The sequence below is a fragment of the Carassius gibelio genome, chromosome B3 (genome assembly GCF_023724105.1).
Source record: "Carassius gibelio isolate Cgi1373 ecotype wild population from Czech Republic chromosome B3, carGib1.2-hapl.c, whole genome shotgun sequence".
Classification (NCBI taxonomy): domain Eukaryota; kingdom Metazoa; phylum Chordata; class Actinopteri; order Cypriniformes; family Cyprinidae; genus Carassius; species Carassius gibelio.
The window spans coordinates 5,091,337-5,107,931 of NC_068398.1; the positions used below are offsets into that span (position 1 = coordinate 5,091,337).

Consider the following 16,595-nt stretch of genomic DNA (forward strand, 5'->3'; position numbering starts at 1 on the left):
GGATCCCCTTATCAGAGTCAACATTCATGGATAATGAAAAAGGCAATGATTTTGGCTTGGGTGGAGGGGGGCGTCGCGAGACGCAAATACAAGAGGTTATTGTTGACCAGAACAGCGCGCGTGTTTGTGTGCGTTTGGCCCGTCTCTTCTCGTCTTTCTATGTTTTCTGTTTAAACGCGTTAAATGCGCTCTCTGTGTATTTATGTGATGCAATTATGACACTAACACGTAGCACGACACGATGCTGCAGGAGTTCATTGCAGCGCAAAGCGCGCAAACGCGGGTCAGGACTGTAGGCCTGCATGAGCGCGCACTGTCCTGCGTATAAATATAAGGTTTAAAATCAGCAGATAAGTCGCAATCTATAGTCCAGATGAATTTACACTAACAGACAGTTTATTCTGGTAAGAAAGAAGACGCTGTTGCGCACAGCAGGTGCGCAGAGACGCGCTGCCGGAGCTGCTGCAGGTCCGATGGCGCTCGGTGGGGTGGAAGGGCTCCTCTGGTTCACCCCGCGGCACAAACAGTCCAACAACGCGCCAGTGTGATCGGAAACAGTTGAAAGAACACCCTAAAACCCCCGTGAGCCAGCAACCACCTGTGAAGGTCATTTAATGAACGACGAAATCATAAAACGGCATATAACAGAACAAACATAGCTAACATCATTTGAAAAAAAAATGCATTTTTACATTGCAGCAATGTCAGAACTTCATTGTCAGCCGAGAATCTTGGACAACAATAGGTTAATAATTATTTAAAATTAAATAAATAAATAAAATAGACAACGCATTTGCAGATTCACGTTTCCTGCCGGTTGACTGTCATATGACATAAAATGAAATAATAAACAAATACAATATTTATTTATTTTTTCACTGATTTATTTTGATTTGTTTTATTTTCCAATTATTTGTGTATTTGATAAAAAAAATTTTTTTAATCTAATTATCAGATTTAGATAATTATTCGATTATTTAATAATATCTCAAATCTTATTCCCAATGGTGTATTGGAATAGAACACAAATGTCTACTTTTTTATGTCAGAAATTAAATATCTAGTAATAATATGCGTTTAAGTCTCGTCATGAATATGAATGAGGACTGATTTTAAAATCACAGACTCCAAATATAATTTTGTTTATTAAACGCTTTGGTAACACTTTATTTTACTGTTTCCTTATTATACGTTACTTAAGGCCTACTTACTATTATAATAATAATAAATTATGCATTATTACATACAAGTAACCCTAAGCCAAACCTTAATCCTAACCCTACCAATATAGTAAGTGCATGTATTCAATTAATATCACGCAGTACTTAAATGTATAATTACACTGTAACAAGGACAACTTCAGAATGATTTCAGAATTGGGGGGGAAATGGGTTCCTCAAAGAACAGTTCTTAAAAGAACCATTATAGTGTGAATAACCTTTTATTATTATTATTTTCCACTATTAAGAACATTTAAAGTTCCCATGGATGTTAAAGTTTCTTCATAGAACTAAAATGCCACTAGAAATCTTTTATTTTTAAGAGCCTTATGACAATGACAGCATATAGCCTAACTAGACCTATTTGCAATAAAACAACTCCAGGCCAAACCTCTGTAACCTAGAGGGTTATCAAGAATATAAAGATCTAAGTATGTGAAAAAAATGAATAAAATGCTTAAACGCTCAAATAAAAGTGTGATTACACTCTAAGAGTCCACATATTAGAGTCGTTGATTTGCAGCAGAAATCACCGCCCTCCGTTGAGAGAGTTCAGGGAGAAGTCCGACAGCCAATCAGCGCGCGACCCGACGTGCCTCTGCTGCTCCTTTAAGAGATTTTTTTCCACGAATTAATTTTTTTTCTCGCTCCTCACACAACGAGGCTCTTTAAGCCCCGGCGCGCGACACAGAGCAGGCATTCAGAGCGCGAGCGAGGGGGCTGAACCGACGGACTCTCGCGCTGGGCGGGCGACCTGCTTCAGTGCAGTAAGAGCTTGACATTATTACCTCTCTCTCTATCACTTACTCTGTGTGGGAATATACGGCAATGCAATGTGTAGAGAAACCGATAAACGGAGAAATTTGTTGTATCGGTGTTGTTTATAATAGCCTACATATGCCCTGATTTGAGTCTGCTTGTTTAAGTGTAAATTCAGTTTTTCTCTGTTGTGGTTTGAGTGTTGGTAACGGGGGAAACTCTAAGGAATAAAGTTCGTTTCTTTCTTTCTGGATTAATAGTGTAAAATACTGCTGCCCTCTAATTTTATGAGCAAGAAACTCTTTAAAACTAAGTTGGTATCACGAGGTCTTCATTTCGAGATTTGCGCAAATGTGTAAACCAGAGACGTGTTTGGTTAATCTGTTTAAACGGGAAAAGTTGCTTAATCTGTATTTGAAGAAACAGTTTGACATGCACTTCGATCGTTAGGCAAAACGCTCGTTAACTGACGAATTTAAATACCTGGATTTTAAGTATCCTATTTTTTTATCCATGTAGGATGTTGCAGTCATAATAAATAATTTAATACATGTATTTTAAAAAACGTTTTTTAGAATTCAGCCAATATATTTATAGCCAATAGTCTATATTTGGTATCTTAGCCTTTGAAAAACGTTTTACTCGTGCATGATTGATCAAATGCTGTTTCTCTCCAAATTGCTGAACATAGCCATCAGCTGTAATATTCTAATATAAACATAGAAAAATGAGGAGTACAAAATCTATATAAAATTTTAAGTCTGACACATTCCTTTCACAAAAAAGATTAAAACAAAGAAAGAAAAAAAAAAGTTTCATGTGCCGATATTCTGATTCAAACTCTGAAACTGGTAGAAGTTTGAATCTATTTATTTATGCAAATAAAGTTGGTTTAAATGTCTGATTATTGTTCCATTCAGGAGAGAGGTGTTTTGGCATGAGTGAATTAGGGGCAAATTATTGCCAAACCAGGCGTAATGATCCGCCCTACTGTACTGTGTGAACCTTGTCAAGAATATGCCGAAATAATCCAGAGAAAAACGAAGTGAATAAAGTTTGAACAAATAAAGTTAGCGGTAGCAGACAAATTATAGTGAAGTGAGTGGTTAAAACGAATGAACAGAAAGTTTGTAAGTTCTCTCAAACAGTCGCTTTGTACTGAAATGAGTTGAACGGGAAAAAGAGCAAACCCAAAAGAGCAATTAGTTAAAGAAATTGACCGATACCTGTGTTAGCCCACTAAAAACTAATTATTATGTCTCATGAGGTGCATTATAGGCTATTTCTGTAGCAAAGAAACCTCCACACAAGTCAATCAGACGCAGATCATTAAACGGCTGTATTCCCGTGAGCCTGACAAATGTGATTATTGAATGAATATTAAACGGATCTGTTATCACAGAAGTGAAGTCTCCAGTGTCTGATCTTAATTAACACTGGTGTCGGACGGTTTGTTGTTCTTGTGTTCGGGTGAGATTCGATCCACTAGGACAACAAAAGCTAATTCAAGTTCAACTCTGCGTGACAAGTCGCATCTCTAGAGTTTATCTATAAAACAGTAGTTAATTGTTGTGTTCAGTTAAGAGAAAAGCTGATTATGTTACTGAACTTCACTCGGACTTGTACAAGCAAAGTTGATAATTTAATATAATGATCACAAGTATATATTCACCTGGCTGCTTGCTTGAGTTTTCCTAATCACACTGCATGACTCTCTGTGTTTGTCTGCTGGTTATAAGTCGTCGCTTGTGCTTTCAGCGACTAACACTGTGTGATTCAGCTGCCGCAGCAGCGCCGCTCCGTGTTTATCTAACAGCGGGAGGACTGAAGCCCGTATTATTCCAACACTTTCTCTCCCGGGAGCTTGAACAAACCGACAAACCTTCAACAGTAGCTTGTTAGCAGAAGTGAAGCTAAAATAACACACACACACTGACTGCCGCCGCATGATTGCTGGAAAAAAGACGAATTCTAAATAAAGTCAAAGCCTCAGTGTTTGTAGCAGTTTTTCATGAACAGGTTTATCTTGTTCGTGGGGCGTTTGGCTTATAAACAGCAAAGAGGTTGTGCGGTTATATCCCATTACAACTCCATATTCATAGTATTAGCCATATAGTAGCCTGCAAGATGTCTGTTAAAAATCGCTTGATCTGGAAAGCATCTGCTGTGTACAAATTTCCAACAGACGCCTGTAAGATGTCAGTTTTACACATTCTAAATAATAAAAATCTTAAAGAATTCTAATAGACCTGTTCTGATAGGAAACGTCCAAATGGAATGACGTATTGCAGATAAGTAAACACTCTAAAAAAAAAGGTCTTGCAGATGTCAAATGGATGTCTCCGTGATGTGGTCTGCGTGTGCTGTCAGCGGACATTGAGAAGATATACTTTACAAAAACATGTAAGGGTAGCGTGACAACCAATTATAATAATTAATAAAAATCCTTCTGTATGTGTTTTTGCAGGTTTTTCAGTAGATCTATATCCTTGGGAAGACGGCGGATGGATTCATTCTGAAAGAACGGCGATAGTGAAAGAATAAGAGTGTTGAATTTCCTCTGTAGGACCTCAAATACATATTCAACAACAATAATAATAATAAACATTGGCAACTGTTTTAGAGAGGAAAAAAGGCAGTTTTTAGAGAAAAAAAACCACATAAAAAACAGAGGCCCTCTGAGGAAAATCTAGACCTACCTTAGACACCTGTGGTCGCAGAGCAAGAGGACCGATGTCGGCGGAGGAGCACAGTATGTCAGAGGTGGAAATGAGTCCCGGGGTCTCGGATGACGGTCACTCCATGTCCCCCAGTCACTCGTCCGGAGCTCCCGGCGGGGCAGACTCCCCTCTTCCCGGTCAAGCGTCTCAGATGCCGGGCGTCGGTGATGATGAGCCTGGCGTCTCCGGGGTGTCGGTGAAGTCCGACGAAGACGACGACCGCTTCCCCATCGGCATCCGCGAGGCGGTCAGTCAGGTGCTCAACGGCTACGACTGGACACTGGTGCCGATGCCCGTGCGCGTGAACTCGGGCAGCAAGAGCAAGCCGCATGTTAAGCGTCCGATGAACGCGTTCATGGTGTGGGCGCAGGCGGCGCGCAGGAAACTGGCGGATCAATATCCGCACCTGCACAACGCCGAGCTCAGTAAAACACTCGGGAAACTCTGGAGGTGAGAGCAAAGAGTAACGTTTGACCCGTGTACCTCTTACTAGAGATGCTGGGGCGCCAACATGATTCCGTGATATTAGTATCATGGTATTTTGATATATACAGTCAACATTTGAAGTGGATCATCAAAGTTGTCCTAAAACCTCAATGCGTTCTTGTTTTAGGACAACTTTGATTAACGTTTTTGACCCGCTTCAAATGGTGTTCAATGCACAAATTCGTGTTTTTATTATTATTATTATCATGTAGCACTAAGGGCAACTTTATTTATATAGCACATTTGTGTTTTACATTAACTTTTTTTTATAATAAAAGATGCATATTAATAAATAATTATAGCAGAAATAAAAGTAAAAATGCATTAACACACAAGAATAGTAATTAATAATAATTGACAACCAAGTGTGACTCTAAACCACAAAATCAGTCATAAGGGTCAATATATATATATATATATATATATATATATATATATATATATATTACATTGAGATATATACATAATCTGAAAGCTTTCCATAGATGTATGGTTTTTTAGGATCTGTTAGAATCTAAATTCTACGAAAATCACCTTTAAATTTGTCCAAATGAATTCTTAGGAATGCATATTACTAATCAAAATATACGTTTTTATATATTTACAGTATATATATATATATATATATATATATATTTAGGAAAATTATTAAATATCTTCATGGAACACAATGTTGACTTAATATCCTATGATTTTTGGCATAAAAGAAAAATCTATAATTTTGACCCATACAATGTACTGTCAGCTATTGCTACAATTATACCCCAGAGACTTAAGACTCGTTTTGTGGTCCAGGGTCAAAAACAAGAAGAAACAAGGGTGCATCTCTATAAATTCAAAGTGACCAAATTGAAAGTCCATCTGCACATTCTCAATCCCTTCACTGTCAAAAAGCCACCACCAATTTATTAGTGTAATTCTATCAGTTAATAATAATTGATGCTGCAGTTTAATGGCTCTCTTAGGTTGTGCTGTCGATCTGATGGCCAAACCTCACTGTCACAGTTATATTAACTGCACGCCCCACCAGTGATGTTGTTAACTCAGCCTCTGGCTTTGAGTTTCTCAGGGGCTTTAGCTCAGAATAATCATTCCTTCAACATGCCAGATTAGAGGGACAAATCCCTTCAGGAGCTGCTGTGCAAAAGAGCAAAAACACACACATACAAAGGCCACAGTCTGTAAACAGCACTATTAAGCTGAGCTGGAAGGCCAACTTCAGCTATTACGGTGTGTATTTTTCTAAAAAAAGTTTATTTTTGTTAGAGAGCGAGTGTTTGGTTCTGCTGGATTTATAGATGCAGTGGCTGAATGAAAGTGTCTCGCTCTACAGATGACAGCATAACAGGTGGAGGTTTAAACTTTCATTTAACGATTTAAAGTTAATTCAGACACCAGCTGGAATATCAGACACAAAAAAAGGTTTTCACATTTAACTTATGTTTCTCATACTGTAAATAGGGCTAAGAGCACTGATGAACTGTTGAAATTCTGTTGACTGAAATAACATTTCATTATCATTTTATGAGTGCCTACCCACTGAGTTTATTCTGATGATTAAAAGCTCTTAATTTGTCCAGTGATTGGGTTACTACTTGACTATTAAATATTCTAGTATGCCTTTTATACTGTGCAAAATATAATCATATTACTCGTGTGTGTTTCAGGCTGCTGAATGAATCTGATAAGAGGCCGTTTATCGAGGAAGCCGAGCGTTTGAGGAAGCAGCATAAGAAAGATTACCCAGAGTACAAGTACCAGCCACGTCGACGCAAGAACGGCAAACCAGGATCCAACTCTGAGGCCGACGGCCACTCTGAGGGCGAGGTCAGTCACAGCCAATCGCATTACAAAAGCCTGCACCTGGAGGTGGCACATGGTGGGGCCGCAGGATCGCCATTGGGAGATGGACACCATCCTCACGCTACAGGTGAGCTACACCTGCCTACACTGCTGTCAAGACATCTAGGGTCCCTTTTATTCATCAAGGATGTATTCAATTGAAAGGTTACAGCAAATTGTTTATAGTGTTAAGGCCTGTTTACATCAAGAACAATAATGATAACTATAATTAGTTAACTTTAAAATTATAAACGCAACACTTTTGTTTTTGCCCCTTTTTCATGAGCTGAACTCAAAGATCTAAGACTTTTTCTATGTACACAAAAGGCCTATTCGTCTCAAATTTTGGTCACAAATCTGTCTAAATCTGTGTTTGTGAGCACTTCTCCTTTGCCGAGATAATCCATCCACCTCATAGGTGTGGCATATTAAGATGCTGATTAGACAGCATGATTATTGTGTGCCTTAGGCTGGCCACAATAAAATTGCATTGTGTCTTGGGCTTAAAAATCATAATTTTCTTCTTTCAGGTCAGAGTCATAGCCCTCCGACGCCCCCTACCACTCCTAAAACAGAATTGCAGGGGGGTAAATCCAGTGAGGGGAAGCGTGAGGGTGGAGCCTCCAGGAGCGGTTTAGGGGTCGGAGCAGACGGAAGCTCTGCCTCCTCATCCGCCAGCGGAAAACCGCATATTGATTTCGGAAATGTGGACATTGGCGAGATTAGCCATGATGTGATGGCCAACATGGAGCCATTTGATGTAAACGAGTTTGACCAGTACCTGCCGCCCAATGGGCACCCGCAGTCATCGAGTGGCACAAGCGCTGGTTCTTCAGCTTCGCCATACACTTACGGCATCTCCAGTGCGCTGGCAGCCGCTAGCGGTCACTCCACCGCCTGGCTTTCCAAGCAGCAGCTGCCGTCCCAGCAGCACTTGGGATCGGATGGCGTCAAAACACAGATTAAGAGTGAGACGCACTTCTCCAGTGATGCAGCGGCTGCAGCTAGTGGATCACACGTCACTTACCTGCCACACTACAGCGCCGCCTTCCCTTCGTTGGCATCCCGCGCGCAGTTCGCCGAATATGCTGAGCACCAGGCATCCGGCTCGTACTATGCCCACTCTAGCCAGACTTCTGGCCTCTACTCTGCCTTCTCCTACATGGGCCCTTCGCAGAGGCCCCTGTACACCGCCATTCCAGATCCTGGCTCCGTGCCACAGTCACACAGCCCGACGCACTGGGAGCAGCCCGTATACACCACCTTATCTCGACCATGACACAACGTTCTGGTTTGGTATCCAGTCGCTGAAGGGTCCAACAGAAGTGTGACTGAAAATCATGACAAACGCTCACCTACACCACAATCTGCACAGACTGAAATCTGAGAAAAACTTCTGCAGGGAACATATTCTCACATGCCTCAGGCTTATAAAACCTTCACGACCCAACACAGATTCACTCAACGCTAGATGAAATGAAGGAGGCAGAAATTTGACTCCAGTGGTCCTTCATGAGACAGATTACCAAAGTTCTGAGACCAAAACATTACAAAAATCCAACAAAAATTGGTGCAGTTTCTGAACTCTGTTTAGTTTGGCAGTAACACTCAAACCATACATCGACCCGCTCAACACTCAAAAATAAATACACACAAACAGACTTACACCTGATGCTATTATCTGTACATCCATGTGTGTGTGTTTTTTTTTTATTTGTATGAATGAATAATCTTTTATTAACCAAAATAAGGCCATATTGTATCAACAAATAATGACGTTTTCATTGTTGTAATCTTTTCTATTGTTGTTACTCTTGTTGTTTGTATTGCCATAACTACACTGAAAAGTCTTTACCACTGTCTAGTGTTTCTTAATGACATTTGTGTTTTATGACTTTCAGCGTGTGTAAATATCAGTGCCAGGATGCGATAATTACGTGTTTTTTTACCGATTACTCCAAACACACAGGTGGAGTACTGTAATGCAATGTTTCTGTCACATTGGAATTAGCCTAATTTCGAGTTTCCGGTATATGAATGACCTTTTTTTAGATAACACCGCAAGTGCTGCAGTCCATCGGCTACTGTTTGAAAAATATGAATTAAATCACACGAATCTATTTTCAAAGCGCAAATTTGATCACCCGTTAGCCTATAGGAATATTTTTATGCCCACGTGACAATGTAATGTGGGATTTTGCAAGAGCGCCGTTTTATATTTTGTGGAAATAACGTCATTGCGGTATTATTTTGTAAAGACAGTATGTTACTGTAAACTTTATTTAGTTATTCTAAATTTTCTTCCCTTTGGTACTTTTATAGTTTTGGCCCTCTTTATTAATACTATTCAGAAACAGCAAACCAACAGCTTTCTTGTTATATATTACATAATTTTATTTATAATTGTTGTTTTTGTTTGCATTTTTTATCAGTAGCGTTTTATTCTGATGTTGGAAACTTTGTGTAATTTTGTGGTGGGTAAAAGTGTTGTTGTTTTTCTTTATCAGTGTAAATAGATGAGATGCAGTGACTAACTTCCCTCACTTTAAATAAAGCTGCAGTCTGTACAAATGTGTCCTCGTCTTCATACTCACTTCAAACTTGCCTTTTTTTTTTTTGCTTTACTTGCTTTACTTATCTTCTCCACCTGTAAGATCAGGAAAAATCATTACTATGTTCAGATTAGCACACTACAAAAGTAGGCTATTATTTATTAATATTACAATGATTATACAAATATGTAGAAACAGTTTTCATTTAGAAATTGGTAGTAAATTCACAACTCAATTAAAGTTAAAAGTTTGAATTACTAATTTCTTCAAAACTGTTCAATAAATGTTTTACTTGTGTATTTAATAGACATTACCCAGCAGAATACAGTAGCCTATGTATACAATATATTACTTTTTTCTGCATTTTAGACACATGCCAAACTGCGTGCTGTATACAATAATGCAGTATGCTTGATTTAATACATTTAAAACACACTGAAGTCATGTGACAGTGTATACTAAGCATGTGTACACGCATTATGCTAGTATTCCAATGTAAACAAATTCAGCATGAGCTTGTAGGTTTCTTCTGATTGGCTGAAACCAATATCATGATAGCGACATTTCAAATACCTCTGCATTTCTGCACTGTGTGTGTGTGAATGCTGTCCTGCATGTGTGTGTGCTGAGAGTTGAGGCTGATTTCTAATTCCCCTGATTTAATCATCTGTGTGATACTTTGGTTAAACAAAGAGACTCATTCAGCTCCGGCTGAGCGAAGGGAGGGAGGGGGTCTGGCCTGCAGTTTCACTGGATACAAAGACACACACACACACACACACACACGCACACACACACACACTGCAGGTCTGCAACAGGATTTGGACATTCCTAAACAGTGAGAGAGAGAGAGAGAGAGAGAGAGAGAGATGGAGAGAGAGCAAACCAGAATCTGAGAACTTTTAATTTTCTGCTTCTGTATCATCATATGGTCCATGAGTCACAAGGACAAAATTAATTTCCCATAAGCCATTGCAAATGTGTGCTCAGAAATCAATCTGAGCGTACTAATTACTGAATACTGTGCAGGACTGTATATTGGCTCACATATTTAGCCTTGATGTGGATTGAAAATTAAACATGCAGCACATCGAGGCCATGCATAATACAGCATAAACAGTGTGCATGAGAGAGAGATGTTTGAAACTAAGTATATTGTTGGTTACTGCATACTATTTCACAAACAGTTTTTAATAGTATGCAGTATACTAGTATTTCATTCTGAAGTCCCTGTTTACATTCATTAAACTCCACCTACAGGAGTCTGACGCCTCAAAAGGCTGATTCAGCAACTTTACAGCACAAACACTGGCTGGCCAATACCTCATATTACATGATAGTAAGTAAAAAACAATTGTGTCTGAATTCCTGCTCTGCCTTCTAATGTTCATACTGTCCATCCTAAATATATCCAAGATTACAATAAATGTGTCCCAAACCATTGCATGTTGAAAAAGTATGCCCAAAGTCCTTGGATGGTCCACTATTTCAGGTATATTTTTGAAGTGGGGACTGCATACTCTGCTTATAATGCCACAAACATGGCAAATGAGCCCAACTGATGGTTATAGGGAGGTCTGACTCATTGAGTATTACTATCGATCAACATTTAACCTGGTAAATTATTTAATATTATGTGTGTAACATTTCATCTGCAACAATTTTATAATTTTTTTTAAGCTTATAAACATCTGATTTGGCCATTAACTTTTTAAATGCACCATTACGCAAAATAATCAGACTTTGACTAGGCAAGACGTGTTTGCATTAATTGTATTATGAACATGAACGCATATTTTAATTTTAGTGTATATTGTGTTTTACTCCATAATAATATTCTAGTTGAGGGCAGTAGTGTAGTCTAGTGGTGTATAGGTATGGGCCCAAACCTCAAGCCCAGGGGCCCTGTCCCCTAAGTCCTGCCCTGAATGTATAGGGTATGCCAATGTATTTAAGGAACCAAAGGAGCATTCCGTACGAAAGCTGAACACAGTGTGTCCCATATACGACATGACCACCTAAAAAAAAAAACTCCGAACTGATAAATAAGATCAGTTTTGGTGAATGCAAACAGCCAGATTATTGTACGTTTCCAGCATCCAGCCATGCAAGAAAACATGCAATCTACCTGAAGGAAGATGTAATCATAAAGAAAAGATGTCTTTTACTGTAAATGTTGTTAAACATTAAAAAACATTTTACATTTAACTTCTAACTTAGGCCTTTTCTTAACTTTGGACCCCATTCTTGAAACACAAAATGACCAGTAAAGCATCAGCACCAAAAACAGTCCATATCGAGGTCTGTTGTTAAGTGGCAGTTTCCGGGTCCAAGCCTCAACTCGCTTCACTTGAGAATACTATCTCACAGGGGCGATTACAAGATTTTCATTTCTAGTACAACCCTCTTTCCTTAGCTCAAGTGTGCAAACCTCTTTGCTACATGCACTGGAAATTGTATTCCCATCAGTAGATAGGGACTGATCGATATATGACAGAACAAAAGCACCCCCTAAAAATGGACTCGACGCCCATGCTACATTAGCATTAATTCAGATTAAACATTTAAGATAGTCTCGATGCTCACAACATCCCGAACAGAAATCAGTTTTATATTTTTATTTTCATTGTCTGGCTATCTTGGATTTCGGTATGAAGTTAAAGGTTAGGATCATATTTTTGGTAGTATTATAATCACATTGTTAGGGTATATTAGCACATTTTGTTGTTTTCTCCTGACACGTGACGTCAGACGTAACAAACGTTTTTTTTTTTAATCTCGACTGTCCCGTATTTTCTGAAGTTGGGAACCCGACTTTGGAGAGGATTAATTAAGGAAGTGAAGCGGCACAACACACACGGTAGGCCACACATGAATGACAACATGACGAATATATCCCGCACACATCCATCTACAGACATTAATATTACCGGACGAGCTTTTTTAACGGTCGTTTACAGCTCATTCAAAAGTACCGTTACTCACACTGTGATTTCTCTTTAGACCGGACCGCAGAGACGCTCTTCACGGACACTACTCCACCCACAGGAACTACACCAGCAGAACTTCCTTCACTTAGAAAAGTAGTTTCATCTCAAAAGGTGAATTCAGACACTTTAACCCGCGCAAACAATCAATAGCCTGTTTACATTTAGATCCCGCCGTTCGCGCGCCAGTTAAGTGGAAACGCTTAGTCATCGCTGACAAATTCGAAAGAAATCCCGCGAAACACTTTTCATGGCGCGAACTTTATCAGACATAACTTTCAAGAATTTATTTATATATATATATATATATATATATATATATATATATATATATATATATATATATATATATATATATATATGGTACATCATTGCAGTTTCCACCACTTTTTGAGCATTATTCAAAAACAATCCAATTCATTCAAAATTTTAACGCTGCCATTTTTACAAACTATTGTAATGAACAGCTGTAAATTAAATTATTTTTATTTAGTGGTAATCAACAGTTTTAACCTGCACGCATTTAGTATAAACTGTTAAACACATTCAGTGTGAATCTACAGATAATGTCACATTGTTTCACAACAATAATGAGAAAATAAAAGAGCACATCCTATGATTTTCTACAAAAAGAGTTTAATATTTCCTGAATAAAACAAAGGAATGAAGATGAAATCAAATGAAATTGAGAGTGGGCTCTTCCTCAGTGCACTGGGTGTTATTCGTGTATTTCTGCTGCCCTCCTGCGGACACACACATGTACTGCTGGGTGAAGTATAACACTCCAGAGCAGAAGACATGAGATCTGTGCTGTAAACACTGCAGTGACACACATCTGAGTGTGTGTGTGTGTGTGTGTGTGTGTGTGTGTGTGAGAGAGAGATTCTCAGTCAGTAATGATGAGCTCGTCGCAGCCCCAGTCCTCATAACTCCCATCCGGCAGATACCGACGGATGATGATGGGGATCTTCCTGCTCCTGATCAACACACACACACAGCATTACAACGCATACCACACACAAAAACACTAATTCTGAGAATGTGTCAGTTCTTTTGTCCATACACTGTTAATATCATTTTACTTTAAAATGTAAATCAAGAAGTAAAATAAAATATATATTTTCCCCATAGAAAAGTATAGTTTTTATTAAAGAACATACAGGTATTTAAATGTCTGTAATCACGTAAATAAGTAAATCATGAATAATTAATGAAACTTTATTATATCAGTAATGCAATAGCGTGTTTTGTCATACTTGAGCTCTTTCATGGCGATCTGCAGTGGATCCGTCTCTCCTTCCAGCTCCACCATCACCGGCGCACACATCCTGTCACACAGGAAGTGATATCACTGTTGATTACTGCAGCATTACGACCATTTATTAGTAGCAAATCTCAACTGCCTGATACTTCATATATTTTCAAATAAACAGTGTTATCATCCAGCTCTAAACTGCTTTACGTGACTAAGGCATTAATATATATTAAAATATTTTGAATACTGGCACATTTACAGAAATGTTAATAAATGTCTATTGTTCTGATAAATGATACAAAGATATAAAGTTCATGTTTTTATTGTTAAAAAAAACTTAATATGAAATGATGAAAAAAGGTTAATTGAAATAAGATGTAAACTAAAGGTAAATCAGAAATGCTGCTTTTGCAACAAAAAAAAAATAAAAAATACACTAATTGAGAATACAAAAACAAAACCAGAAAACTAAACCTGAAAACATTAATAAATACTGTATTAGTATATTAATAATAATAATAATAAAAAAAAACGGTTTAGAGACATTTCATCAGTCGTGATATCAAGAGAGAGACAGCACAGACACTAGACAGGGATGAAACACTCTGGTGTGTGTGTGTGTGTGTGTGTGTGTCAGTGCTATCAAACAGAGCTTACTCTGAAAGGCTACGCACTCCGCTGTGTATACACTTGTGTTTGCTTCAGAACTGATGTGTATGTGGTGTTAGAAGGGTCAGAGGTCACTCACGCGATCTGTAGTGCCCGTGTTCCCAGCACTCGCGCTCGCTCATATTTAGTCATGTATGGAGTGGTGATCCTCTTCTGATTGGCCTGCTGTCCTTCACCTGCCGGCAGGATCTGGACGTTCTCCTGATCCTCCTGCACACACACAGAGAGAGAGAGAGAGAGAGAGAGAGACACACACACACAGAGAGAGAGAGAGAGAGAGAGAGAGAGAGAGACACACACACACAGAGAGAGAGAGAGAGAGAGAGAGACGGACACATAAGACTGTCAGGAGAGTCTTGACACTGATGCACAATCAAACCGTAACTGAGATTATGAGCTGAGAAACGACCGAGACTAAATTACATTCAATACAAATACTTACCAGATGTAAAAAGATTCTTATTATACAATATTCTGCATTACAATAAAGAATGCTAGGGGTATTAATTGATTTAATTGACACTAACAATGTCAAAAAATAGAAACAAAATCTCATGGATCTAAAACATGCACCTAAAGTACTCAAGTGGGTTTTGGATTCTGAGCTTGAAACTCTAAAACTGCCTTATTTTCATTAAAAGTACTTAAACTCACATGCAGTGTTGCTAGACGTATGATAATCTTTACCTCTGTACGATCAATAATGAAAAAGATCCTCTAATGTACGGTAATTTCAGATTTTTATGAAGATTTAATTGAAGGCAGTTGCAGTCATAGGGCTTCTTTACTCATACACGAAATCGGCTCATTACAGACCCTCTAAATGTGTTCGTGTTCAACTCAGAGGATGGTGCCCTGCTTTAAAGCAAACGAGCACTATGTTGTGGTCTGGCAACACGCAGTCTTCCAATGAGATGTGGAGTTAACTGCACCACGCAGAAACAGCTAAATTCCTTCTACACTGGACGCAACAGAGCAAAATAATTTTAATATGTTTTTATATGCACCGCAAAGCAGAAAGTGACTGAAAATAATGGGATAGTATTTTGTTGCACTGCTTCCGTCCAACAATATGCCTTGTTATCTATTGTGGTAATTTGCAGGTCGTGTCAAAATGTTGTTGATTTAAAAAGGATAAATAACTCTTTTGACTCATGTACGGTAATTTTCTTCCAAATACGATAATTTCTAACTTCTGGTACGATACTTGGACATTTCCAATCTAGCAACACTGCTCACATGTGATACAACAATCACTCATAGTGTGGCAATGCAAGCAAACATGTCTGGTCCCAACAAGCTTCATTTAATACAGAAAAACCTTCTGATCTATATTAGTCAATGATTGTTTGTCAGAACAGTTGCTGTGATTTTACAAAGACAGACATGTTCCTGGATCAACATCACTGACTTATCCTGAATCCAGACTTAACCCTATCCCTAAACCTACCCATAATGTATTCCTAAAACCAGAGGGAAATGATAGCTGATTAACAAGAGTGTAATCCTGAGTGTAAGCCTAAAACAGATGTTCCCTGAAGAGTCTGATTGGTTGATGGGATGTTGATCCGGGAACACAGCTGTATTTGGTGAAATCACGTGCACCTGTCAGAAAACACTGCTCTCACATCTTCCGCGTTCTCCAGATCATCCAGAGCCTCTTCATCTTCAACATCATCGAAATCTCCGTCGTCAAAACTGAGAACAACAAAACACACGACCATGAGATAAACCAGACACAGGCTTGAGCTCACGACATTCAGTCCAGACATGAAAGCGCATAAACATGTATCTTGTAAAATTTAAAATATATCGTTTATTCTTTACAGGTTTCTAATGAACTCATCGTGTTGTTTACACACTCGCTGACTTTAAACGACAGTAAACATCTTATAAAAACCGTGACAGACGCATTCAGAACTCACTTGTCTTCGTTGTCGGACATTATTATGGTGTCGCGTGTCGTAAAAACGATTTAATAGTTAAATCCGTAGATAACTCCAGTGTATTGTTATCGTCTCGCGGAAGATCGACTGCAGGACGAGTGGAAGCGTGGAGTGAACTTCCGGCGGTGCTGCAGTTTTCACAGTCCGTGCAGAAACACG

General features: G+C 38.7%; 2 protein-coding genes across 2 annotated transcripts; one reads left to right on the plus strand and one right to left on the minus strand.

Annotated features, from left to right (window-relative positions):
- The first annotated feature begins 1,872 nt into the window (after positions 1-1,872).
- On the plus strand, positions 1,873-9,598 carry LOC127952550 (transcription factor Sox-10-like). Its single transcript, XM_052551164.1, has 4 exons — positions 1,873-1,987; positions 4,447-5,149; positions 6,853-7,115; positions 7,558-9,598. The coding sequence occupies exons 2-4, from the start codon at positions 4,713-4,715 to the stop codon at positions 8,304-8,306; spliced, it is 1,449 nt and encodes a 482-aa protein (XP_052407124.1). The 5' UTR covers positions 1,873-1,987; positions 4,447-4,712; the 3' UTR covers positions 8,307-9,598.
- Positions 9,599-13,182: 3,584 nt separating this feature from the next.
- Positions 13,183-16,595, minus strand: LOC127952619 (DNA-directed RNA polymerases I, II, and III subunit RPABC2). Its single transcript, XM_052551276.1, has 5 exons — positions 16,416-16,595; positions 16,119-16,188; positions 14,570-14,700; positions 13,823-13,894; positions 13,183-13,543 (listed from the first exon to the last, which is right to left on the minus strand). Exons 1-5 carry the CDS (start codon positions 16,433-16,435, stop codon positions 13,453-13,455), a joined length of 384 nt encoding a protein of 127 aa, XP_052407236.1. The 5' UTR covers positions 16,436-16,595; the 3' UTR covers positions 13,183-13,452.

Excerpts from the sequence above, each read along its gene's own strand:
- LOC127952550 (XM_052551164.1), top strand. The coding sequence starts at position 4,713 with ATGTCGGCGGAGGAGCACAGTATGTCAGAGGTGGAAATGAGTCCCGGG. Across the intron at positions 5,150-6,852 it reads ACACTCGGGAAACTCTGGAG|GCTGCTGAATGAATCTGATA; the intron begins GTGAGAGCAAAG and ends TGTGTGTTTCAG. Across the intron at positions 7,116-7,557 it reads ACACCATCCTCACGCTACAG|GTCAGAGTCATAGCCCTCCG; the intron begins GTGAGCTACACC and ends TTCTTCTTTCAG.
- LOC127952619 (XM_052551276.1), bottom strand. The coding sequence starts at position 16,435 with ATGTCCGACAACGAAGACAA. Across the intron at positions 16,189-16,415 it reads ATGTCCGACAACGAAGACAA|TTTTGACGACGGAGATTTCG; the intron begins GTGAGTTCTGAA and ends TGTTGTTCTCAG. Across the intron at positions 13,544-13,822 it reads ATCGCCATGAAAGAGCTCAA|GAGCAGGAAGATCCCCATCA; the intron begins GTATGACAAAAC and ends TGTGTTGATCAG.